The 27,961-nt window shown below is 44.1% G+C and overlaps 1 protein-coding gene across 4 annotated transcripts in view; it reads right to left on the reverse strand.

Moving 5' to 3' along the window:
- CAST (calpastatin) overlaps window positions 1-27,961 on the reverse strand; it is a 303,324-nt gene that overhangs the window by 112,250 nt on the left and 163,113 nt on the right. For all 4 annotated transcript variants that reach the window (XM_029572924.1, XM_029572935.1, XM_029572943.1 and 1 more), the window contains 3 exons: window positions 10,869-10,916; window positions 10,641-10,775; window positions 3,408-3,446 (listed from right to left, as the gene is read on the reverse strand). In XM_029572924.1, coding sequence (XP_029428784.1) covers window positions 3,408-3,446; window positions 10,641-10,775; window positions 10,869-10,916 — 222 coding nt within the window. The remainder of the gene's footprint in view (window positions 1-3,407; window positions 3,447-10,640; window positions 10,776-10,868; window positions 10,917-27,961) is intronic.

Genomic DNA, 27,961 nt, shown 5'->3' on the forward strand with positions numbered 1-27,961 from the left:
ACAATGACTGAAGTCAGCTGTAAGCATGCCCGCCCCCCCTACCTAAATCAAACTATACGTACATGGTGCTTTGGAAGGGAAAAAGTTGCGGTTTATGGGAGAAAAATGGTTAACTTTCTTTCAATGCCTTTTATCAGGACAACCACCTTAGCTATAAACTTCCAATTTATGGATGTGATCAATCAAGGGTGATAGCGATAAGCTCTGGTTGTATGTGAGCTTGCAATGTAGCCCAGCTCAATCTTAAAGTGTTTTCGGGAGTCTTGTTTTGACTTGCAATTAAGCCTGATCAGTCCAACTGTATCTCATCTCCTTCAATCATCCTTTATTCTGCAGATGCTGATATGCCCCCATAAAGCCCAAGGTTGATGAGTCTTCTCCATTCACTTACTAAAATTATTTTTCTCATGTTTTTTCAGAGCAAATACCCCTAAACAACTAATTGCTTGATTCAAAAGACATTGTCTGCCTTTGTCTTGCAAACAAAATACTTAAGGAACCACCAGTGTATATAAACCTAAACATCAAAAAATTGCTGGAGTATAATGGCTATATAGTTTTGACTGCATAAATATAATTGAAAAAATAGAGGAAAAGACCTCAGCACTGGTATTTCTCTGAATTTAGATAATCAGAATATTAACCAGTTGATACAATCATTGGTTATAAAAACCTCTTTTTATTTTTATTGAAAAACTTTTTTATTTGTAAGTTTTTTCTTAAAATATTATTAGACACATCCAACAATTCTGGTCAGTCGGTAGCACCACATGTCTTTCAGTTAGACTTTACTGAGCTAGCAATTGAATGCTGCTTAACAGGCAATTCAAATCAGCCGGTACCCACTGCGTGTCTTGTATTCAGGTATACAATCTAAAAATCTAGACACTACACTGCCCTGACGCAGCTTACCTTGAAACATTGCCAATGTCGGCATTTCTTGGTGTCTTGGCATCTACAAGCAGTTCTCAGGGTTCAAATTCAAAAGAAGAAATATACTTCACTGAGATAAGTATCTTTGACGCCATTCTGGCAATTGACACAATGCCAATAGAATTGTTATAACTGAATATGAAATGGTCTTTGTGCAGCTCATTTGAGTGACATTGAGATTTTTCACCGAGCATATGGTATTTTTTAGATTGTATACCCGAATACAAGACACACAGTGGTACCTGCTGATTTGAATTATTGGATGTGTCTAATAATATTTTAAGAAAAAGCTTACAAATTAATAAAAAATATTTTTTCAATAAAAATACAAAAAGAGGTTTTTATGACCGATGATTGTATCAACTGGTTAATATTCTAATTATCTAAATTCAGAGAAATACCAGTGCTGAAGTCTTTTCCTCTATTTTTTCAATTATATTTATGCAGTCAAAACTATATAGCCATTGTACACCAGCAATTTTTTGATATTTAGCCTGTCTTGCAGCCTAAGGTCAAAACGTCTTATTCACTATTTCCCAGATAACATGTTTCTCTTTGAAGCAACTATACCCTTGAACAGTAATTACCTGGGGCAGTGATTCAGTGCTGCTCCCTATTCCTGGCAAACCTATAACAACTGTGCGGCAGCAGTGCCAGCCCCAATCCCCTCAGACCTCAGCAGCCATCCTCTCACAGAAGTAAGCATGGGAAGTAAGCCAGTGTTCACAGGCTCTGCCCTTAACATGGAAGCCCACAGGATCACCAGGAGCCAGGAGGCTAGTTCTAGGGGGAGGGACAGAGGTGGCAGCAGTGGGCAGGGCAGAATTACAGGGCAGCGTGGAGAAAGAAATTTGCCAGCCTAGGCAGAGGCCTAGTAGGCCTTGTGTATAAATCCAGGCCTGTATCTAGTCCTGGGAAGGACAGCTGTGAAAATGAAAAAAAAAAAAAAAAAAAAAGATGTTGCTTGCCTACTTGAAATGGGATGGTTGAGTGTGTTATATTCATGGTCTGTGCAAGGGTATTAATAAGCACTCTAGGTGAACTTTACAGATATGCACTCTTCCAGACCCTTCCCAACACACAATTGAAAATTATGCCTTTAAAATACACTGTAGACCCAATATAACATGAGTGAGGAGTCCAAAAATTTGGATTGCATTATAAGTGAGTCCACATTATATCGAGTTATATTCAGCTGCTGCCATTTAGCTGAAAAGTAGTTCTCCGGCTAAGTGGTGGTGGTGAATATCCAGCCACATTTAATGGACACCACTTGACCGACCGAGTGTTTATCCAGATAAATGCGGCCACTGAACACTGACTGCATGACAATGAATCTTCCTTTAGGTAGCATGGTGGGTGGGTGGGTGAATAGACTGCACAGCCTGGCACACATGAAACCTTCCAGTATACATCATTACCTGCCTCTGAATCGAGGAGGAGGAGAATCTCTCACAATCTGGATGATACAGGTGCTGTTACTCGTTCAAGCTGTGTTTAATGGCCACTGTTTATCCAGATTAAGTGGTGGCTGCTAAACGCGGCCAGAAATTGGGAGCCAACCTTTGACCACGACATAAGCAGTCTCGCGTTACATCGAGTCGCATTATAACAGGTCTACAGTGTACAGACACATCAAATAATACCCGATAATTAAAACTAATAAGGATTTTCAAAAAGCCCCCATTTTCCACATCTGGAATTTTTAATTTCCAGATGCCCTGGGATTAGCAGGGAGGGTGGAGATTGTTGCATACAAACTGTCCCCTGTCACATTCACCCCAAGCTCTCGCTCATTCTCCTCCCTCTCTGGAATGATTAAGCAGTAGCAGCAAGAGAAGCCTCCTTCAGTCTGCATGACCCACAGGACTCTTCCTTTTCTTTAGGCTGCACAGGCTGAAACTGCTCATGCTCCTCTCTCTTCAAGCTTGATGTTGCTCTGCCTCCTGCCCCCTCTTTCTTTCACTGCATGGCCTTGATGCTGCTCCACTCCTGCTCCTTCTGCCACAGCAATTGCAGCTCCTTTCCACCCGCATGGGTCCACGTGACACCATTTCTTCTTCCGAGTCCATTCAATGCCATTTCTTCTTCTGGGCCCGCGCTGGCAGGAAGGAGGAGATGAAATTGCCACAATGTGGTACTCTAGGCAGCCATCTAGTCCCCTAGTGCTTCCATTGATCCTGGTTAAATTCCCATATCTGTTTCCTGCTCTTCTGCTTTACCTTCTGTTTATAAAAGATTTAACTTTTTGCACCTTGTACTGCAATAGTTCCTAATTCAGGAATGAACAAACTGGTTAGCCTCTCCCTAAATGGCAAGCCAGTAAAATTGGGAGAGTGTGGGGGAGAGAACCTCGGAGATCCAATTTAAGGCTCTTAAAGCACTATCATACGTTGTAGAAAGTTACTGTTTTCAACTGCAAAAGTCAAGCTTATCAAGTCAGTTTGTTCACCACCTCCCTCTTTGGCACTTACTTCACAAGGTGCAGATGTAGGTTTGCTTTCCTTTTTAGACTGAAAAATAAAAGAGGAGAAAATATCGAAAAAGTTTCACATTATTCATTTTTCTTTTTAAGAGCGTAATATAATAAACCGTGCCCTTTTGGGCACACAATTGCATTTTTACACAATTGTTTTTTGCGATTTTCTACACATGGAAGATACAGTATAGTGCGTAGAAAAAAAATATCATGCTAAATTTAGCAACACAATTTTGCAGTTTTCCAGGTGCAAGCTTTTATTCAAATCAATATTTAATGAGCTGTTATAATGCAAAATATTGCAAAGCAGCTTATTACAGCACAAAGACATATGAGACTGTCTTCAAAGCAAACAAAAAAGAAAATCAAAAATCAGTTACACCAAATACATAGTTTTGTTTTTGTTTTGTTTTTTTTTGCGAAATTGGCTCCATGAAGGCAATTTCTAGCATCATTTAACTACATAGTAATAGTTAATGAACTGCTTTGCAGGATTTATACATTGCTGCAGTTCTAAGTATTCATTTGAATAAAAGTTTGCATGCAGAAATTTTATTCCCTGCAAAGTGAAAATCTTTGGAAATGCTGCTTTAGCACTAAAATGCCAAATAGTATGCATTACTGCAAATACCATGCATTACTTCTGGTTCAGGACAAAAAGTGTGGTTGCAGAGTATTCCCATGATTTAGTCATTGACCTCCAAGTTCATTACACGGTTTGAGCCTTGAAACTCTGGCTCCATAGAGAGCTCAAGCAGAGGTGGGCAATTCCAGTCCTCAAGGGCTGCCAACTAGTCGGGTTTTCAGGATATCCCTAATGAATGTGCATGCAAATCTATTTCATGCATGTTCATTAGGGATATCCTAAAAACCCAAATAGTCTGCAGGTCTTGAGGATCGGAATTGCCCAACCCTGAGCTAGAGTGTGAGCTATGCTGCTATTTTGTTTTCCACAGGCCACACAATTAAGAGTCTACGTAGACAACAGTTTACCTTTAATTACAGTCCGAACAGCCTTAGCCCTCAACTTATACCAGCAAAAACAGTTTGTACATAAAAATATGTTCCACCTCAAATTTTACTGATGCTGGGAACAGCGAGAATGCCTTTATTTGGGGGTCCACAAAAGAATGGATACTGAACATCCCTGCTATCACAATGTTCCAGTCCCATCTCAAAAGCAATAAAGGATCCACATTAGACAATTCCAAAAACTAAATACACTTATATGCCAAGAATATAGCAGCCACTGTATACCAAATCAATAATTGATTATGCACACAAGCAAAGAAAAAGCCCAAGCACTGGAAATACCAGTGAACTCATGATCCTTTGGCAAACAAACACACACACAAATCAAATAGCTTGTACAAGGGCCTTAGAAACTCTGCTGTTTTGTGTTACATACATACAGACAGCAATTCACAGTATGTATATATGATGTATCTGAAAAAAAGGGAGACTTCAAGGTGTGTTAAAGTTATTAATGACAGCTTTGTTTAATTTCATAAAAGGAATGTTAATGAACTGGTGAGCGGGGAAAGGAGCAGGAGAGGAGAAGCATTCTTAAGAATATCAGCTTGCTTGTAATTTTAGGTCTGCTGCTTCCTTATGTTTTATTCACACCTCTCCTTTAATTTGTGTACACTGATTATGCATTTCGGTTCCTCATGGTTTGGCACTCTCTTGGAATAAGAGATGTATACCTTTTACTATGGCTATAGCACCTGCTTTGAGAAATTTCCTTCCACGTGTACTCTTCAAGCATTCATAGTACATTCATGCCTGAACATAGCAATAGGATGTCTACACGGAATTCTGATCAGCAAGGATCAAAATTTCCCAAGACCACGTAAGAAATTGCCATGATGGGTCAGACCAAGGGTTCATCAAGCCCAGCATCCTGTTTCCAACAGAGGCCAAACCAGGCCACAAGAACCTGAGAAGTACCCAAACACTAAGAAGATCCCATGCTATTGATGCCTGTAATAGCAGAGGCCAATGCCCTAGATCAACTTGATTAACAGCGGTTAATGGACTTTTCCTCCAAGAACGTATCCAAACCTTTTTTAAATGATACAAAAAAATCAGGCAAAGCTCATTTACGCTAGGAAACTTCTATTTTCCCCTCCAAAGGCTGGGGGGAAGGGGAGAGCTGTTGGGGGCAGCAATGGGGCAGGCAAGGCAAACAGCATAAGCTGTACCTAAGCTGCCAGGAGAGTGGTGCTGCCAAGGTTGTTAGGATAAGCGGAGCTGACACTGACAGCTGTGCAGAGGGGAGCCAATGGGCTGATGTTCTAACAGCAGAGGCCATACCAGTGCGTTGGTGGGACTGGAGAATCAGTATCAATGGGTCAAGAAGGGGGGAGGGGGGAATCAGCAGCCTTTGTGACTGGGTAGTCAGTGGATTTGCAATTGACAGTTTCATCAGTGAATGTGGAACCAGGACTGCTGCAGGTTTGGGGAGTCACTGGTGGAAGAGGTGTAAGGGCAACCACAGAGCAGGCAAAGCAGTGCTGGGTCAGCTACAAAGCCAAGCGAGCACCAGGAAGAAATGGATGGGGGAGGCCACAGAAGGTGCCAGAAGGAAAGGGCGTGCATGGTTGAGATGGCCAGAGGAGGATGAAGAGAAAAGGAAAAAGTTGCGGAGGGAGGGGTGTGCGAAGAATGAAAAGGCTGCGGAGGGACAAAGGGAGAGGAAACTAGAAGACTATAGAAAGAAGCAAGAAAGGAAAGGAGGAGGAAGAGTGAGGAGAGCTGTTTGAAGAAGGGGCAAGGGGAGAGAAGAACCTAGCAAAACAAAGTCAAAAAGAGGATTCTGATGAGAGAAAAAGATGGAATGAAAGAACAAAATCAGAGAAAGAAGAAGAAAAACATGCAGAGAAAAAAAAAAAAAGACACAGAAAGGTTAGAAAAATAAATGAAATCAATAATCTGGCTAAGTGGCCGTGGCTGAATACCTGCAGCATTTAGCAGCCACCACAGATCCGGCTAAATGGTGGGAGGGAAATGAGCAATTTGGGGAGGATGTACTTATCCGGTTAAGTTAAACAGGTAAGTTAGACCTGCTCAATAATAGCAGGTCTCCATTTAGCTGGAGAAGACATCTGACTAATTAGCTATTTTTATGGGGATATTCAGCAGCATAGCCATGCTGCTGAATATCCCTTGTCAGATAGCTAGATAAGTCTCATCTGGTTAACTTACCCCTAGAGTCCTATATGTCGCAAAAAAAAAAATAGAGGCGATAGTGGGCAGCCGGCTGAATCGCAGCGGTGTGGTTTCACCTGCCACGGTGCAGCCACACCACACAATATCGCCACGGGAAAAAGGTGTAATTTCCCTTGGTGCTGTTGGTGATGATGTGAAAAACATTATCGCCTGCAGCGCTGCCGGGTCCTACCACCACCCAAACCCCAGCCACACTCCTCCCCCTTCCCTAATTTTAATAATACCGGCACATCGCACAATAAAAAGAATGACCCTAATTATTAGCTGTTTAATTTTGAATATCTACCTCAATGTGTATTTAAATCAATTTCTCTCATTTAAACACAATTTTCACTTACTTTATAGAAAGTTTGCCTCTGTACCAATGAAGGCTATATAGATAATCTGGCATAAAATATTCCAAGATAATAAGTATCAGCAGATCAGTTTTCTGCTTTATCTGCATTTATAATGGTGGAAATATCTTAGCACCAATATATCTGCAGATATAAAAAAAAAAAAAAAAAAAAAGGGAGAATCTTAGTGGTTTGATTTGTGCTAAAAGTCAACTGAATTGTCTAAAATATGCTTTGATAGTGCCACGTATTTTATTTCATGTCATGATATGACAATCTAGTAAAACTAAAGTCAGACAATGTTAAAACAGCTAGGGAAAGCATACAGATGCATGACTTCAGGTTCAACTGCCTGCCTCTGCTGGGAGACAGAGAAATACTGAAGGGACACAGGGTGAGCACTGTCCTGATATAGGATACCTTTTCAGTTTTTCTCTGTCTCCCTCTGCTGGACAGGGGGGCTCAACCCATTGTCTGGACTGATCCAGGTACGTACAGGGAAAGGAATGTGTTGTGGAGCGCAGGGGTTGTGAGAGAGAGGTGTATGGAGAATTGTGTATGTGTGGGGGAGGGCAGGTTTGTAGGGGTGTGTTTGGACAGCATAAAACATAAAAACAATTTGTTTCTCTTACTCATACTGTGGGGAAAAAAATCTGCTAGGTCCAGTTTCCCCAGGTTAAGTGAGCAACTACCGCAAATTGTGCGTTTGTTGCTCTTAATTCAAATCCCATTACAACACAATAACTATGCAATTATGAAAGGGACACTAAAAACAGACATATAAGCTGTATGGACAATGAAATAAAAATGTGTTAACAATTCCTGTACTTGTAATTATATGTCAAGTTTATTTTTGCACTGATTCAAAGTGATGAACCAGAGTACACCAGCAAGCGATTCTTAAAAGATAACTACTTATAGAAGAAAGAAGGGGTGGCCGAACAGTTTGATTAATGGACTGGGCACCAGAAGAAGGGAGTTCAAATCTTGCTTCTACTACAAGACACTCAAGGTGACCTTGAGAAATCACCATCTCCCATTTCCTCAGGGACCAACTTAAGAGTGTAAATTCTCTGGGCAGAAACTGATTGTGCCTGTAGGTAATTTGTTGTAAAGTGTCCTGATTTAGGGCACTATATAACATTCTGAAATAGAATATAAACTTCTGGGTTCTGCAATAACATGCCCCTGTCATTTCTCTAATTAAGCTCAACTTTCTCTCTCTATCACACAGACTCACTGAGTGAAAATCCTGTTATGTCATCAATTGTAAACCAATATTGAATGGAACATGTAACTTTGTAAAAAAACAGCAGCTATTTTCTTTTTAAATAAGAGTATAACATGATGCACATAAGCTGTAACTCCCCAAACACTGCAATTTATGATTAATTTTTCCCCATCAGCCAAACGTGACTGAAATAGCCTCCTTACTGCAAATCATTTTAAGGCAGGGCAATTAAAGGAAATGTCTGGGTGAGAAGTTTGTGTGTGTGGGAGGGGGTGATCGTAAACCTTTTCAAGTCCATGAAGGTATACAGAGTTTTAAACCAGAGTACACCAAGCAAGTGCTTAGAATTCAAACTTCACAAATTGCTACTCCAATTACTCAAACTTCCTGCATAAGCAAAGACATTAATTTACTGCTAACAGACCAATTCAGCTCACTTGTCCACAGAGTAAATGGGTAAAACAAATCCTGTAAAATAAATGTTGAAAAGTCACTCACCCTTCTGTTATCCCCCCTAGAGATTGCTATTGTAAAGTTCTCAAAGCAGCCACATGAAGGGATTTGCAGCAGCTAATGCAGTACAAACCTAAGAAACAGGAAGTGTTTGCCACCTTTACCAAGAGAACATTGCAGCCGAAAAAAACGTAATACCAGGAATTACTGAAGAACCTTTGCTGTGATATCAGACTTGGGCTCTATAAAGTTCAGACTTTTCTCACACTGCCTGGAAATCACTCTAAAGTTTAAGATCATAAATCCTCTCCACAGAGGAAAGTCCTGCAGTTACACCAAGAGGAGTCCACATTCCACATATTGTACATCTCTTCACTTTGAAAAATCAACTGCCGAGTGCTTGTCAGACAAGAATAAAACAGCAGCAGCCTCTTGGGCTTGGAGAAGCATTAAGTTTAGACCTTCTCTAGCATTCTCTCCTTCAGAAAGGACTCTAAACTTGGTCTTCAAGATCTGAGATTCATGTGATAAACATCGACTGCTGTGGTTCTGGAATGTACACTTGGGACCACAGCAAGCACTGAAAGCGACAGGATGCAATCCAAAGAACGCAGCTTTCAAATTCGGACCATTCTTTCATCTAATTGAAACAGTGCTAGTTTTTCCAACTTGGAAACCTAAAAATCAGACTCCACATGAATTCCCCACACATACCACTGGATTTAACTCAAATGCCCTGTAAAGTTGTTCTTGTCAATGTTAAATGCAGCAATTTCCGATGAGAAATTACTGCACACTGTGGATCCCTAAAGGCTAGAGGATGGGAATAAATAAAAAAGCTAAACCAGCACGGAGTGGCAGTTACTACCCTTAAGAGAAACATGGGGGTAACCTGCATGGAGCGGCAGTTACTACCCTTAAGAGAAACATGGGGGTAACCTGGCCGGAGTGGCAGTTACTACCCTTAAGAGAAACATGGGGGTAACCTGGCCGGAGTGGCAGTTACTACCCTTAAGAGAAACATGGGGGTAACCTGCACGGAGCGGCAGTTACTACCCTTAAGAGAAACATGGGGGTAACCTGCACGGAGCGGCAGTTACTACCCTTAAGAGAAACATGGGGGTAACCTGGCCGGAGTGGCAGTTACTACCCTTAAGAGAAACATGGGGGTAACCTGGCCGGAGTGGCAGTTACTACCCTTAAGAGAAACATGGGGGTAACCTGCACGGAGCGGCAGTTACTACCCTTAAGAGAAACATGGGGGTAACCTGCACGGAGCGGCAGTTACTACCCTTAAGAGAAACATGGGGGTAACCTGCACGGAGCGGCAGTTACTACCCTTAAGAGAAACATGGGGGTAACCTGGCCGGAGTGGCAGTTACTACCCTTAAGAGAAACATGGGGGTAACCTGGCCGGAGTGGCAGTTACTACCCTTAAGAGAAACATGGGGTAACCTGCACGGAGCAGCAGTTACTACCCTTAAGAGAAACATGGGGGTAACCTGCATGGAACAGCAGTTACTACCCTTGGGAAGCTTGCAGGGCAGACTAGATGGACCATTTTGGTCTTTTTCTGCCACCATTACTATGTTACTATGAGAAGGATGCTTCTGAGCTGTCACCACTCTGTCAGAGGAACGGAGGTCTTTGACCAGAAAACAAGAACAGGAAAAGTTCAGGAGGAAGGTCAGTAAAACTAATTCTTTATTGTAAAACAAGCGCTAGAGCCACAGCTGTTAATTCTTTTCATTAGGGGCCCTGGGTGGGTTCGGTGTACACGTTCCTCTCTTCTGGTGTACCTGGTCAGTCAGAGTGCAGGACTTCTCACCCCACCCAGCTCAGCTTTCACTGTGGTTACCTTGGCTCTTGTTACAGGTTCTGACACGCTCTCACATAACCCCCAAAGAGAAAAGCCCAAAAGTGTCTGGGTCACAGCAGACCCTTTTTTTCCCCTACAGATCTTCTCTGTCTGTCTTACCTTAGGCTCCTCCTTTGATTTCACTGCAGTAGATTTGGCATCTTGGCTGGAGGGAGCTGGCTCTGTGCTATCAGTTTGCTTGGCAGTGGTTGCTGCTGCTGGCAGCTGCCCAGGCTGTTTGGTTGGACTTTTTGGCTGAATGAGACACAAACATTCAGTTAGTGCAGGAGACATTGACGAGAACTACTTGAGTTTTGTTTTGAAAAAGTGATCTGTAAGGACATTTACCACAGCCGGCTCTTTTTTTTCTCCATGTGCATGTTTTGTAGCAGATGGCTGTAAAAAAAGACAAAAAACACAAGCTTAGAAGTAAACACTGTCCCAACAAGTTGCATGTATGAGATTAGCAGAGCATCCAGGTACTACAATAAACACAAGTGACAGCCACCTCCCCAATGCCTGGTCTTATTCCTTGTTGTGGGCAAAATTCTATTCCAATCAATAGTTAATGAGTTGTTGTAATGCAAAATCTTACAAAGCAGCTCATTAACTATTACCACGTAAATGACATGTGAATCTTCAAATCAAAATTTAATAAAAAGAGTTACGCCACATATGCAGTTTTTTTTTTTTCAAAAATTGCTTCATGAAGTTTTAAGTGTCTTAACCTCATAGTAAATTTAATGTGCTGCTTTGAAGGATTTATGCATTGCTGCAGTTCTAAGTATTGATGTGAATAAAAGTTTGCATGCAGACAATTATGCATGCAATTTTATTGCCTACAAAGTGAAAGACTTTGGAAATGCTGTTTTGTGCACTACTATGCCAAATAGTGCGCATTATCACAAACATGATGCACTATTTCTGGGTTCAGGACAAAGTGTGGTTTGCAGAGTTTTCCCATGATTTAAACATTGACTTCCAAGGTCATTACATGATCTGAGCCTTGAACCTCTGGCTCCACAGAGATCTAAAGTGTGAGCTATGCTGCTATTTCTTTTCACATGCCACACAATTCAGACAGCAGTTCATCTTTAATTACAGTCCGAACAGCATTAACCCTCAACTTAAGTCAGCAAATACAGTTTGTACGTAAAAATAGGCTCCACCTCAAATTCTGCTGAAGTTGGGAACAGTGAGAAAGACCTTTATTTAGGGGTCCAAAAGGACGGAAACCTGAACATTTCTGCTATCGCAATGTTCCAGTCCCATCTCAAAAGTGATAAAGGATCCACACCAGACAATCCCAAAAACAAAAGGCACTTCTTATTTGCCAAGAGCCTAGTAACACTTGCATACCAAAGCAACAATCGATCATGCACACAAGCAAAGAAAAAGTCAAGCACTGGGAATACCGGTTAATTCAGAATCCTTTGGCAAACACACACACAATCCAAACAGCTCGCACGAAGACCTTAGCAACCCTGCTGTTTGCTTGCTGTTTCTGTGATTTGGTATGTGTTTGTTCGTACATTTTATCTTATAAATGATGTGAATCTGAAAAAGGGGAAACCGCACATAAGAGCCAACTTTTGAAAATGACTGGGAGTGCCAAACAGAACGGACAATGCTACCAGCAACAAAGATGAAAACAGATCCGAGTGGGCTGTGCATATAACCGACCAGCCTGCATGAAAATGTCCAGAGGGGAACAGGTAACCTGGACACGGGGAAGATTCATGTGCATCCTATCGCTTTCAGTGCTTGCTGTGGGCCCAAAACCATAGCAGCTGATGTTTATCACATGAAGCACTCACTCCCACCAGTCATTCTCCCCCCCCCCCCAGTCTCTTCCCTCCTGCTCCATTTCCCCCACCCCTCACCCAACAGCCCATCCACATCATAGTCTTTTCCCCCACTGTCAGCAATCTCTCTCAATCCCCCTTTTCTTTCATTTTCCTAAATTTCCTCTTGCATCCTTTTCATCTTTTACCATTCTCCTCCTTACTCCCTTCTGCATTCTTAATTCTCCCCCTCCTACATGGGCATAGTTTGAATTTTATATTTGGGGGAGAGTGGGTTTAATACCCCTTCTACCAGTTCCATTCCCTACATCCCCTTCACCCGCTGTGCTCTCCATTTCCCACTGAGCTGTCCTTCTCTGTTCCCTTCCCAGATCCTCTTCCCAACCCCGCAGTCCCCAGCAGGTTCCTCCTTACCCCTTTTAGCCAGCTGCCCTCCTCTGCAGATTTGATTCACCCATCTCTTTACTGATTCCCATCCCTCATCGGCAGGCTAGGCTTCCCTTCATTGGCAGGCTCAGCTCATCTTTCAGTCTGCGATTCCCCCTACTCTACAGGCTCTGACCACTTCCCTGCGCTGCACTCCCTGAGCCCGGGAACATTTTTCCTGCCTTTCTAGCCCCTGCAGCACTTTGGCACACACAGATTCCAGACCAGAGTCAGCCCCATGCCCACAAAGTCCACATGAGACACGCCACTCCTGCATGTCCTGAGCCCTAGCAGCTCGGCAGTCAGTTGTATCTCCCCAGCTCCAGGGTCACAGCTGCATGTTGTGCTTCCTGCCCTCAAATTTGGAAACACCAGAGACAACTGAGATATCCTGCGGGATATACCAAGGGAATTTTAATTTATTTTTGTAAGACGGGGTAACAACGCTCACCTCAACTCAAACCCTAACCACAGCTCCTCTCAAACCTGCAGCCCCTCATTTTTAAGCGAGAGATTTTGAGCCTATGATATTCACATGCTTTCACAACCTTCTTCCTTTTCTCCAATCTTTTCTGTAACATACCTTTATTTACCTGATGATTGCAGGGCTGGAAAAGAACAGTAGATATCCCCTGGTCCCCAGCCTTGACCCTGCCCAGCTAACATAGAAATCTTCACCAAACTTCCAATACATTTTCCAACCTTTGTGTCTGTAGTTTGAATCTATCCTTTGTCTCTGCTGGCTCTTTGCTTTTTTTTCAGTTTCCTCTCAGCCTTACTCTTTTCCTTTTTAAAGCTTATTTTTTGGTCTTCCTCTAATTTCTTTAACTTTTGTCAATTTTTCCTCCATGGACAAGTGCAAGGTGATGCATATAAGGAAAAATAACCCATGCTGAAGTTACACGATGTTAGGTTCCATATTAGGAGCTATCGCCCAGGAAAATGATCTAGGCATCATAGTGGATAATACTTTAAAATCGTCGGCTCAGTGTGCTGCGGCAGTCAAAAAAGCAAACAGAATGTTAGGAATTATTAGGAAGGGAATGGTTAATAAAACAGAAAAATGTCATAATTCCTCTATATCGCTCCATGGTAAGACCGCACCTTGAATACTGTGTACAATTCTGGTCGCCGCATCTCAAAAAAAGATATAGTTGCACTGGAAAAGGTACAGAGAAGGGCAACCAAAATGATAAAGGGGATGGAACAGCTCCCCTATGAGGAAAGGCTAAAGAGGTTAGGGCTGTTCAACTTGAAGAAGAGACGGCTGAGGGAGGATATGATAGAGGTCTATAAAATCAGAGGTCTAGACCAGATAAACATGAATTGGTTATTTACTCTTTCGGATAATAGAAGGACTAGGGGACATTCCATGAAGTTATGAAGTAACACATTTAAAATAAAATGGAGAAAATTCTTTTTCACGCAAAGCACAATTAAGCTCTGGAATTTGTTGCCAGAGGATATGGTTAGGGCAGTTAGTGTAGCTGGGTTTAAAAAAGGTTTGGATAAGTTACTGAAGAAGTAGTCCATTAATTGCTAATAATCAAACTGACTTAGAGAATAGCCACTGCTATTACTGGCATTAGTAGCATGGGATCTATTTAATGTTTGAGTACTTGCCAGGTACTTGTGACTTGGATTGGTCACCATTGAAAACAGGATGCTGTGCTTGATGAACCCTTGGTCTGTTCTATCTTCCCATTGTCTCTCGACACCTCTTCCCAGTCTCAACCCCTCCTGCCACTTCCATCTCTTGCCTTACCTCTTCTTGCCTTTTTCCTCCACCATGATCCCTTTTCTTTTCACAACCCTTCTCTTGGTTTACTACCCGTATTAGCCCTCCTCCTCTCTATCCACACACCTCCTATTTAAGTCCTATTCACCTCTCTATTCCTCTTGTTTCCATCACCTAACCACTCACCCTTGATCCTTTTCTTATTCACAGCCCATGTCCTTTCTCCCAGCTTGTATCATCTTCTCTCAGCTGCTTTCCCCTTCTCGCAGTCCATGTCCCATCTCTCAGCCCTCTCTGCCCTCACATCCTATGTCTACTCCTCTTCCCATAGCCACACTTCCCGTGGTCCTCTTCCCCTTGCAGTTCCTCACCTCCTGCTCTCCCAGCCAGAATTCTCTTTCAGTTCCTCTCCCAGGCTCACACAGCATTATTCGCTCTCTCAGCCAGCATCCCCCTTTAAACCATCTCCTAGCAGTTCTCTCAGCCGTTCTCTCTCCTCCTTATAGCTCCTTGTCCCTCTTTCCCTTTTTCTAGTCCCTCTCTTGGCAGCCCTCCCTATCTATACCGCACCCTCAGGAAGCCTGCCTGTCCTATACTGCTACACTCTGGTCCCCCTGTAGCCAATTAGTCAGATGTTCCACAGCCAGCAATAGGCTACAGGGGAAGATGGGAGCAATAGCTAGGAGACAGAAGTGTAGTGACTTGTCCTCCCCTGCAGCTTACTGTTTAGACATTCCACTGCTAGCCAACAGACTGCAGGGGGGGGGGGGGAGGCAGGAGCAATATCAGAGGAAACGGACACTTCTTGCTTGTCCTTCCCTGATGCCTATTGGTCAAACCTTCCACAGACAGCCAATAGGCTGAAAGGAGAAGCAGATGCAGTAGCAAGGAGACTAATACTTCCTTACTACTCTTCCCCACAGCCCTGCAATGTGGAGCTCTCAGCATACAATCTACAGGAGTGCGGGAGACAATATTGGGGGTGCTCAAGAACACACATCACACATAGAACTGGTGCTTAAGTGACCGTATGGTGTGTGAGATGTTTATTTAAAAACTTGGATCCCACACTAAACAAAGGTCCTTAGTATAGAGAGATGAACTCATGACCAGTGGGTTTATGCTCCCCTGCCAGCAGATGGAGACAGAGCAAGCTAAAGTCACAATATATATAGCCCTGTAGTGACCCCAGCCTACCAGTATTTTCAAAAACAACTGTGGACAGACTAGCAAAAGAATTGATTAAGAGACATGATTAAAAACAGGTAACTACAACTGTACTCAATCAACCATAAACACTGAATTCACGTAAGATTCTAGGTACCCCAAGCTAGGGACTGGATAACACTGACCAGTAGTAATCCCTTGGGACCCAGAGGCCCACAGAAGGACTATTGACGCACTCATGTGGCAGCAGAGGGCGGTAAGCTGACTCCATCTGTCTACACTAAGGAAAACGAAATTATCTGATAAGTAATTTTTCTATTTCCTAGCGTGTAGACAGAAGCAACTCCCCGCAGTCCAGTCAACACTGCACATGCAAAGAATGCATCCTTCCAGGCTTGGTTATCCAGACAATAAAACCTGGAAAAAGTGTGTAAGGAGAACCACGTCGCAGCTCGGCAGATATCGACGGGAGACAACAGGCTAACCTCCGCCCATGACACTGCCTGAGCCCTAGTGGAATGAGCCCTAAGCTGAGTAGGCAACGGCTTTCCAGCATCCACATATGCGGCCGTGACCATCTCCTTAATCCAACGAGTTATGGTAGCCCATGAAGATAGAGCGCCCTGCTTACTCCTGCCATGGAGAACAAACAGGCAATCTGTCTTTTGAAAAGACTTAGAGACCTTCAGATACAGCATGACAAGATGCTTAACATCCAAGGAGCACAAAAGGCGAAACTCCTCCGTGTCTCTAACCTTATCCAGGGATGGCAAGGAGATGGACTGATTCAAATGAAAGTCTGCGACTATCTTGGACAAGAAGGATGGAACAGTATGCAGCTGTAATGCCCCCGGAGTAACCCGAAGGAACGGCTCCCGGCAAGACAAGGTCTGCAGCTCAGAAATCCGATGTGCAGAACATTTAGCCACCAGGAACACAGTCTTCAAGGTCAACAACTGTAAGGAAAGGCTATGCAGTGGTCCGAACGTAGGGCCCACCAAAAAGTCCAGCACCAAATTAAGACTCCACAATGGAATCTCAAGGGAGACCTAATATGCTTCATTCCCTTCAAAAAATGGGCCACATCAGGATGAGACAACAAAGAAACACCATTTGCCAGGCCTAAAACAGGCAAGAGCTGCAACCTGCACCTTCAAGGATTTAAGGGCCAAGCCTTTATTCAATCCATCCTGCAAAAAATCTAGAATGAGAGGGATCTTATCTGTACGAGGTAAAATACCCCACTCCTCACACCAGGCCTCAAAAACTCTCCAAACCCACACAAAAACCAAGGAAATGGAGAACTTGCGAGCGCAGACTAAAGTGGCAATCACTGCAGAGAAATAACCATGCTTTAACAGGCAAGCCCTCTCATGGGCCAGACTGTAAGACAGAATCGAGTGGATCCTCGTAAAGAACTGGTGCCTGCTGTAGCAGATCCATGTGCGGAAGAAGATAAAGTGTGGGGCCTCCACCAGGAGTCATCACAAATCTGCATTCCTGGATGCCTGGGCCAGTCTGGTGCCTCCAGGAGTATTAGTCCCCTGTGGCTTTCGATCTTGCAAATTATCCTGCCTAGTAAGTGCCACGGAGGAAAGACATAAAACAATCTGTCTTCCAGCCAGACCTGTACAACAGAATCTATTCCCAGGGACCATGGATCTCTCCTGCGACTGTAGAATCGAGGAACCTGCACATTTCGAGAAGTCACCAGCAAGCCTAGGAACAGAAGGCCCCAGCAATCCACAATCAGCTGAAACACCTCGGCTGACAACACCCACTTTCCTGGGTCTAGACTCTCCCTGCTGAGAAACTCTGCTCTTACAGTTGTCTTTTCTTGCAATGTGAGAGGTTGAGAGCATCTGCAGATGACCTTCTGCTCATTCCATCAGCTGGTCTATTTCCTGAGACACTTGCTGGCTCTTGGTTCCTCCCTGACAATCGATATAGGCCACCATAGTCACTTTGTCCAACATCAAGCGAACTGTTAGATTCTGCAGCCTATGGCTGAACTGCAAGCATGCCAGTCCTATCACCTGGACCTCCAGGCGATTGATCTTCCAGCGAGTCTCTTCAGCATTCCAATGCAACTGGGCCATTAACTCCAGACAGTGAACCTCCCAACCGTGGAGACTCGCATCTGTTGTGAGTACCAACCAGGTCAGAAAGGTCAAGGGAGCTCCCTTTTTTAGATGATCTTCCTGAAACCACCACTGGAGGTGGGAGCAGATTTCCATCAGCAAGTGGAGCTGAACCGCATAATCCTGAGACTGCAGGTTCCAACGAGATAGTACAGAAGGATGCATATGCCCCCTTGGCCACGGCACCACTTCCAGGGCAGCTGCCATCAAGCTGAGTACCTGTAGGTAGAACCACACCATTGGGCAAATGGTGCTCATCACTTGACACACTTGAGACATCAATTTGTGGATCTGAACTTCTGGGAGGGAAATCTCTGTCCTGGCCCATGTCAAATTGGAACCCCCAGATACTCCAACAACTGGGATAGCTGAAGATTGCTCTTGGTCAGGTTCACCACCCAACCAAGCTCCTGCAATAAGGAGATCACCTTGTGTGTCACCAGGCGGCTCTCATCCTGAGATTTGGCTCAAATCAGCCAGTCGTCCAAATACAGGTGCTCCAGGATTCCTTTTCATAAGACCGCTGCTACTACCACCATAATCTTGGAAAATGTTCTGGCAGCGGTGATTAGACCAAAAGGTAACACCCAAAACTGATAACCAATACCACAAAGCGTAGAAAGCTTTGGTGTTCCAATCAGATGGGAATATGAAGGTAAGCCTCTGACAGATCCAAGGAGGTCAGAAATTCCACCGACTGCACCGCCATAATCACAGAGCATAAGGTTATCATTCGAGAATGAGTCACCTTCAAGTGCCGGTTGACCTCTTGAGATCCAGGATGGGAGGAAGGGAGCCCTCCTTCTTGGGCACAACAAAATAAATGGAATATCGCCCCATATTTTCTTGAGACGTGGGCACCAGAACCACATCCCTCAGTCTGAGGAGCCTTTGAAGCGTGAACTCTACTGCCTGCTTCTTCTGCGGGGAGTGGCAAGGGGACATCATGAACACGTCCTGAGGAATACTGCGAAATTACAGTGCATACCCTTCGCATATCACTTCCAGGACCCACTGGTTTGACGTGATCTCGACCCATCTCTGAAAAAAGAGAGAGACTTTCCCCTATTTCCTGTTCCGGAAGGTGGGTCGGCAAAGCTTCACTGGGAAGCTCAGGAAGGTCCACCACTCAAGCCCACTCCTCTCTTGAGCTGTCGGGATGAAAGGACTGAGACCTACCAAAAAGCTGAGTCCACTGAAAAGCCATCCCTCTGTAGGGACGAAAACGCGTGGAACCACGGAAATAATCCCTCACACCAAAGGAGGCACTGCAACTGTTTCTTATCCTCTGACAACCAAGGCACTGGAGACTTGCTCCACTTACTGACCAGTTTCTCCAACTTGTTCCCAAACTAAAGCAAGCCTTTAAAGGGCATCTTGGTAAGACTGGCTTTGGAAGCTGCATCAGTTAACTAATTTCACAACCAGAGTTGACACCTGGCCGCTATCACCGAAGCCACTCCTCTGGCCAAGGTCCGGACCAAATCACAGCCTGCGTCTGCTAAAAAGATGGCAGCAAGTTCCATAACTGCTCTGGAATTCCCTCCAGACTCAATCTCCTGAGAGAGAAGCAGACAAGATCTCACCACTAGAGCCGTAACAGGAGGCAATCTGTAAATTCATCATCACTGCCTCAAAGGCTTGCTTAAGAATAGCCTCAATCCTTCTCTCATATATTCTTCAAAGGCGCTTCTCCCTCTACAGGGATAGTTGTCCACTCAGAAATGGCACATACCAGAGCATCCACTTTAGGAAAACACAAACGTTCTATCACAGCCAGATCCAGGGGCTACAGAGGCCTTCCAATGTCAGACCCCCTTTAAAATTTGCCTCTGGGGTGTCCCATGCCAGATCAATCAGCTCCTGATTGGCATCCATCACAGGGAAAAAACAAGAGGCTTTACATAAGGAAACCAAAATGGGATTCTTCCTTGGCTCTGCCATAGCATCTGAACAAGGAACACCCAGCTGTTTCAAGGTCTGGGAAATCAGGGCCGGCAGTTCATCTCTATGAAAGAACCACAACATGGTTCGATATGGTTCCAGCCCTGGAGGCATTTCCCCATCTTCCAGGGAATCAGGATCAACATCATCAGTGCCATCCAAATTCCTGTCAGGAACATCTGCAGGTAGCAGAGGAGAGCCCCGGTGCTTAAGCAAAGGACTGGAAGAGGGGGAGCCACTTGCTGAGGGCACAGAAATGGGGGAAGCAGAGGACTGCACCTGAAGAAAGGCCTTGAAAAAATTCCACCCCAAAAAAAGCAGCCAGGTCCAGACCAAGCCCAGTAGGAACTGGAGCTGGTCCCACAGAACTGCCTTCGCCAGTGGAGGAGCCAGTCAAGGGAGAACCAAGATCTGGTGTCCTCCCAGTCAAGGTCATGAAAAACCCATCATCAGAATGGGAAGAGCCAGGCTTGGCAAAATCTGAGAAAGTCAACTCTCCCTGAGCATCTAAGCAGCGCTAACACAGGTTAGAAGCCAAGTCAGGCTGAGAAGCCCTAATATGACAGACAACTCAAATAGGAAGATGCTTAGGCTTCTGGCTTACCAGTGCCATCGCTGCGGTAAACGTGCGTCGAAAAGGCTTGCCCTAAAAAATGAAATGCGCCCAAAAAATAAAGTACCTAGAAGAAAGCGCAGCAAGACGCATGCACAACCTGTGCACCAAGTTAAGCACGTAAAAAAGTCTGTGCGTGTAAAAAGCGCACGACGCACTGCGAACACCAACGGCCTATAGAGGGCAACAGAACACACAAGAGTGCACAAAAACGGCTGCTGCGGCCTACAACGCAGAGTGCAAGAAAAAAAGCCTATGTGCATAGCCTAGCCCACCAGGGGCTGCTCAGCCCGCCAGGCTATCCAGTTCCCCAACGGGAGCGGGAACAAATATCGGTATGGCACACTGAGAACAGAAACCATCCTGAAACTCCTCTGTCTCATATTAAGGGTAAAACTGTCTTTTTTCTTAAACCTTACCTGAGCTCAGTGTTTACCGGCCGAGTACAGAGACTGTCTCAGACTGCAGGGCGAGAGAGTATCTGCGGTCACCGCCGCACTCTGCCTCCTGCACCCGCTGCCTTTCAGCTGAACTAGCAGCTGAACCAAGCCACACCTCTGAGGGACCACGGAAATCACCTCTGAATTCTCAACTGGAGGAAGGACCTTTAGGTATCAGCGCAGGAGAACAGGGTTTTCTCTTCCTGAATTTAGAATTTCAAATATCTCCTTCCAAAAAGCTTGAAACAATCCCCATAGGGAGATGCTCGTCCACCATCTGCTGGAGACGGAGAATACTGGCAGGCTGGGGTCACTGCAGGGCTATATGTACTGTGAGGTTAGGGCTGTTCAGCTTGGAGAAGAGACGGCTGAGGGGAGATATGATAGAGGTCTTTAAGATCAAGTGAGGTCTTGAACGAGTAGATGTGAATCGGTTATTTACACTTTCGGATAATATTTATTTATTTAGCACTTTTATATACAGATATTCAAACAGAGTTACCAATCAAGTCTGTTTACATTCCAACAATAACCATGACATGAGAATGTCTTACAATAAACAGGATGATCGAACTTGGATACAAAGAACTGGGTTTAACATCGTATATAAGATAGGTAAGGAGACCGGCGAGCCTAATGCTAGCTGGTGTAATGTTCTGTGATTAAGAAAAGGGCAAAAGGTATTAAGATCGACTACATCGGGTTAATTAGGGCGAACGTTCCCTTAAGGAGTTACCAAAGACTGAGACCACTAGTGGGAGATCTGATAAGTTATTGAGTTAAGAGAAGGCTTGGTTGAACAACCAGGTCTTGAGTCTTTTTTTTTTTTTTTTTTAAAGGTGATCGGTTATTGTACTAGCCTGAGGTCTGGGGGAAGAGAGTTCCAATGCTTTGGACCGGCAGTGGAGAGAGCTCTTTTACTTAATGACGTTTTGATAGGTGGGGCCTGTAGATTGTCTCTATATGCTTGTCTCACCGGTCTGGAGGAGGTGCGAGGCTGAAGTGGGATCCTGAGCTCCAGGGGGGTGATGTTGTGTATCGCTTTGTGGATTGATGATAGAACTTTGAACAAAATTCTGAATTTGATTGGGAGCCAGTGCAGGTTCTTTAGAATGGATGTTATATGGTCTCTTTTGTTGGTTTTGGTTAGGATCCTTGCTGTAGCGTTTTGTAACATCTGTAAAGGTTTTATGGTGTTCGCGGGGAGGCCGAGTAACAGTGAATTGCAATAATCAATTTTAGCAAAAATGATTGCTTGTAAAACTGATCGGAAATCTTGGAAGTGGAGGAGGGGTCTCAACCGTTTTAAGACTTGTAGTTTGAAAAAGCAATCCTTTACGGTGTTATTGATGAAACTTCTACAGTTCAGGACATTGGGAGGCATTCCATGAAGTTAGCAAGTAGCACATTTAAGACTAATCGTAGAAAATTTTTTTGCACTTAATGCACAATTAAGCTCTGGAATTTGTTGCCAGAGGATGTGGTTAGTGCAGTTAGTGTAGCTGGGTTAAAAAAAGGTTTGGATAAGTTCTTGGAGGAGAAGTCCATTAACTGCTATTAATCAAGTTTACTTAGGGAATAGCCACTGCTATTAATTGCATCAGTAGCATGGGATCTTCTTGGTGTTTGGGTACTTGCCAGGTACTTGTGGCCTGGCTTGGCCACTGTTGGAAACAGGATGCTGGGTTTGATGGACCCTTGATCTGACCCAGCATGGCAATTTCTTATGTTCTTATGTGATGTCAGCATGCTCAGTCTCCATCTGCTGGCAGGGAAGCATAAACACACTGGTCCTGAGTCCATCTGTCTACCTTCTAGGAAACTGTATTTGGATTTATATTAGGGGGGTAAGTGTGCAGGAATGTGGGGGTATGTGTGTAGTAGGTTTATTTATTTATTTATTTTATTTATTAAAGGCTTTTATATACAGACTTTCTTGATACAAATCAAATCAACTCGGTTTACATCGAACTAAGCAGTAACTATAACCAACCATTCAACAAGAGACAATTTAAAAGGAGCATAAAGTTACATTATAACAAGGATGCCTTAACTGGGAGTAGGAAAAAAGAAAGGGAGAACGAAGATAAAGTACTATATACAATAGAGTATGGGAGGGAGGCAAGGAGCCGACCGTAAGAGGTAAGTGAGGGTATAGAGGGAATTGGGGTGGGTGGGTGTGTGGGGGGGGGGGGGGAGCGTGCGAGAGTAGGTGTGGGCCTAGTGTGGAGGGTAAGGAATGTGTTTTGGAGCACTGGGAGTGGTGAGAGGTACCTGAATGGAGAATATGTGTATGGGAGAGGGGGCATGTTGAAAAGCATAACAAATTTATGAATTATTTCTCCTACTCAAAGGTGGGGAAAATCCTTGCTAGCTCCAGTTGCCCCATGTTAACTGAGTGACTACCACAAATTGTGCATCTGCTGTTTTTAATCTAAAACCCATTACAATTTCATAATACACATGCAATTAGAAAATGGAACACTAAAAACAAATATATAAGCCATATGCACAATGAAATAAAAATGTGCTTGGACATAATTCAGGTACTAATTTATATGAAGGAGCTTTGCACTCCCTCGCTAGACATTTTCCCTGGAGATATCTGTTTAGAGAACTTTTGCATTTTGCTTTTTACCTCTCCCTTTTGGGATAGGCTCGTGGATATATATACAGACATAGATTTTTTCTGAGCATGCTCAAGGGGGTTGTGTTGGGAGACCTCTTAAGTGGAAGATTTGGAGAGGATTTTTTTTTCTTTGTCTTAGTTGATGTTGGTAGACCTCATGGCTCACCGGTTGAAGCGGCTGAAGTAAAGGAACATTTGAAGAGTTTTGCATTTTTGACCAGTTTCTAATAAAGGGCTTTTTCCCCATCTGGAAGGGCTGGACTTTTCAGTGATTTCAGCCTGCATACAGTTAACGGTGGAGCAGAGACTACTGAGACAGAGCAAGTTGGTATTCAGTTGGGAAGCAAGGGGCTTTTCCCCTTTTTGTTGAATGTTTCCTCATTTTTTCATACGAGTATAGAAGAGGAGAATTTTCCTACTCTCTACCAGGGAAGGACTTCTAAAAGCAGATTCAAATTTAAGGGAGACATCTAGAATAAAGTGTACCATGCACAGAAAGACTGTGGCATTGGGGGTGATCAGCCTCCTTTTATTGTTCTTGACTTTTGCAATGTTTGCTTCAATTTTATTTTTCAAGATCAAGCAAATTCTGTGTGTTGAACACCATTACTTGGCTCTCTGCTGTGTTTATTTTTTTTTTTTGTTGCCTTTCCAGCCTACCTAACTCTTCTACAGTAAGTTTCATAAGTGAGTGATATTGAGCAACTATATTGTACATATCCACCCCCCGCACTAAGGGCCCTCAGAGGTTATACCTCTTCCCTGCCGGACAACCCTGGCATCCCAGGAGTTACATAAGCATTAAAACAGAGTGAATTAGAGGTCTGTGGCTTTGATAGAATCCTGGGGAATTGTGTGGCCCCTGAACTCTGGCTACAAAAACAAACCAGGGGCTACGGTTATGTAAAATTTATTTTTGCATTGATTCAACAGCACGTTAAACTAGAGTACCAAGGATTTGTCTTGCAAGCGATTCCTAATGAATAAATACACATAGAAGAAAGAGGGGCTGGCCTAGCAGTTCGATTAATGGACTGGGCACCAGAAAAGGGAAGTTCAAACCCTGCTTCTACCAATGACACTCACGGTGACCTCGAGAAGTCATCATTTCCCATTCTGAAAAAGAAATATAAACTTTTGACTTCTGCAGAAACACAAGCCTGTTATTTCCCTAATTAAGCTCAACTTTCTATCTCTATCACACAGACTCACTGGATGAAAATCCTGATAAGTCAATTTTAATATTCAAGAACCAATATTGTATGGAAGATGTAACTTTGTGAAGAACGCAGCTATTTTCTTTTTAAATAAAAGAGTATAACATGACGAAGAGAAGCTGTAACCCCCAAACTCCAAAACCTATGATTAATTTTTCCTCATCAACCAAACGTGACCGAGATTGCCTCTCTGTTGCATATTATTTTAAGTTAAGGCACTTAAACTAAATGTCTGGGGCGAGACGTTTTGTGTGTGTCTGTGTGGGTAATCTTATTTTCTTTCCAAATCCTTGAATACAAACAAGAGTTTTAAACCAGAATACTCTAAGCAACTGCTCAGAATTCGATCAGAGATTGCAATTCCAATTACTCAAACTTCCTGCATAAAGCAAAGAAATGCAATTTACTGCCAACAGATCTGTTCAGTGTACTTGTCCACAGAGCAAACAGGTAAAAGGACATAACACATTATCCAAAAAATATCCTGCAAAATAAATATTGAAAAGTCACTCACTGTTCTGTTATCCCCCCTAGAGATTGCTATTGTAAAGTTCTCAAAGCAGCCACATGAAGGGATTTGCAGCAGCTAATGCAGTACAAACCTAAGAAACAGGAAGCGTTTGCCACCTTTACCAAGGGAACACTGCAGCCGAGAAAACTTGTAATACCAGGAATTACTGAAGAACCTTTGCTGTGGTGGCAGACTTGGGCTCTATAAAGTTCAGACTTTTCTCACACTGCCTGGAAATCACCCTAAAGTTTAAGATCATAAATCCTCTCCACAGAGGAAAGTCCTGCAGTTACACCAAGAGGAGTCCACATTCCACATATTGTACATCTCTTCACTTTGAAAAATCAACTGCCGAGTGCTTGTCAGACAAGAATAAAACAGCAGCAGCCTCTTGGGCTTGGAGAAGCATTAAGTTTAGACCTCCTCTAGCATTCTCTCCTTCAGAAAGGACTCCAGATTGGAGTTCAAGATCTGAGATTCATGTGATAAACATCGACTGCTGTGGTTCTGGAATGTACACTTGGGCCCACAGCAAGCACTGAAAGCGACAGGATGCAATACAAATTCGGACGGTTCTTTTTCATCTAATTGAAATTGCTAGTTTTTCCTAAAAATCAGACTCCACATGAATTCCCCACGCATACCACTGGATTTAATTCAAACGTCCTGTAAAGTGCTTCTTGTCGATGTTAAATGCAATAATTTCTGATGAGAAGAATGCTTCCCTGTACGTACCCAGATCAGTCCAGACTCCTGGATTTTGCTTCCCCTCCAGCAGATGGAGACAGAGAAAGTTTTACTGACACTTAACTTGAGTGGCCACCTGCAGTCTCTCATTACTTCTCTGTCTCCAGCAGATAGTGGAGGTGCAAAACCTGAGGTCTGCAGTCTAACAACAAAAAATAAATTAAAAAAGGAAAAGAAGATATAAAGTAGGTTTTAGAATCTACTGAGTCTCCCAGGGGTTTGCTAGGTCCCTGTGGGACCATCCCCCCTGGTTAGTAAGGTATGTGAGCAGGGGGTTGGGAACCCTGATTACTCTTTCCTGGCACCAGTCAGGGTGACTACTGGAGGTTTCAGTATCTGTACCCTGTGGGAGTACCAGATCCTGCTGCCACTCTTGAAGGGAAGTGTTCCTTTTATTTTTGGCTTTGGGGAGCGGTAGTCTGATCGGTCTCAGTGTGACACACACACACACGGTGCTGTGGCGATTTTGCTTCTTTTTTTGGTGCCTTGGTGCGACGGGTCTCTGCTGCGAGATGCCGCGTGGTTCCTCTTGCTCCATTTGTGGAGATGCGCACACCTCTCCTGGAACAACCGATGCACCCAATGCCTCTGTGAGAGACAGCCTTCATCGGGGATGGCTGAGCATGGGAACGGCATCCATCTTGTCTTTTTGCCTGCTGCGCGGCTCGCAGAAGATGAGGCATATTTCCCTCCCCCATTGCCTCCTGAGCCTGGTACCTCCAGGGGAAGCCAAATTAGGGCGGCTGACGGACTCTTCAGATGACGCCGATCCTTCATCTGATTTTTTATCCGATTTTATGCTCCTGCTTCGTAGAGCTTGCAAAGCTAGGAAAGCCAGAAAGATGCATGGACCCGCGGGTCCAGCCAAGAGGCCCCAAACTTCCAGGGATCTGAAAGCTAGCAGGGTCTATAGGGTCACAGGGGCCCCTGGGCCCTCTGCAGCTCTGGACTCCTCTCCTGAATTTTCAGAAGGGGAGGGCCTTCCGGCCATGGAACAGACCCTGCATAGTTCAGGATTCGGCACTGGAGGTGTCTAAGGGATCAGTGGTGAAAGGGGATGACACCAAAGTTGTCTGTTTATTCCACAAGGAAGAACTAGAGCCTTTGATCCCTGCTGCTCTGGAGGAGCTAGGTTTGAAAGCTTCGAGAGAAAAGTAAAGTAGTCTATGGCGGATGTGAATCCTGTGCTGAGTAGAAGCTTCATGCTTTGAGTGGGCTTGCACTGGGTGCAGCGCTTACAGGCTGACAAATCCTTGTCGGATTCCGAGACTCAGGAAGCAGAGCGACTGGAAGCCTTGGTGGCCTATGGCACTGATGCCTTATATGACTTGCTCAGAATGTCCTCCAGGACTCTAGTCTCAGCTGTTTGGCTCGCAGGCTCCTCTGGTTGAGGAATTGGTCGGCTGACATCTCCTCTAAGGCTCAGCTGGGTGCCTTACCCTTTTTAAGGGAAAGTTGTTAGTCGGGCAAGATTTGGAGGAGTTGATTAAACTTCTCGGTGAGAACAAGGTACATAAATTGCCCGAAGATAAGCCCAAAGGGAAGAGCTCTTTCCTTGCCCTTTTTTGGGCTAGAAGGAACATGTATTTTCGACCTACAAGGAATCTGGTAACTCCCAGCGATAGCCTGCTGGGAGGCAGTCATAGTGAACCCAGTCGTTTCAAGGAAGACTACTTGGGTAAGAGGGTCCTCCCCAAGGCAGTTTCAAATCTTCCCAATGATGACAGGCTGGTTCACTCCTCGGTGCCAGCCGTAGGGGGCCGGTTGTCCCTGTTTTATGAGGAGTGGACCAAGATTACATCAGGCCAGTGAGTCAAGTGTGATAAGACAAAGCTATGCTTTAGAATTTGCTCGTCCTCGCCGAGAAGTGTTTCTGTCTCCCCATGCACTTACGAAGAGAAGACACTCGCAATCCGAGACACTGTGGGTCATCTTCGCAGACTGAGAGTCATCCGCCCGGTTCCCATAGGTGAACAAAGGACCAGCTGGTACTCCATTTATTTCATAGTTCCCAAAAAAGGCGGCTCCTTTCGTCCCATCCTTAACTTAAAGAACATAAATGA

Source organism: Rhinatrema bivittatum, chromosome 1, assembly GCF_901001135.1.
Source record: "Rhinatrema bivittatum chromosome 1, aRhiBiv1.1, whole genome shotgun sequence".
NCBI lineage: Eukaryota > Metazoa > Chordata > Amphibia > Gymnophiona > Rhinatrematidae > Rhinatrema > Rhinatrema bivittatum.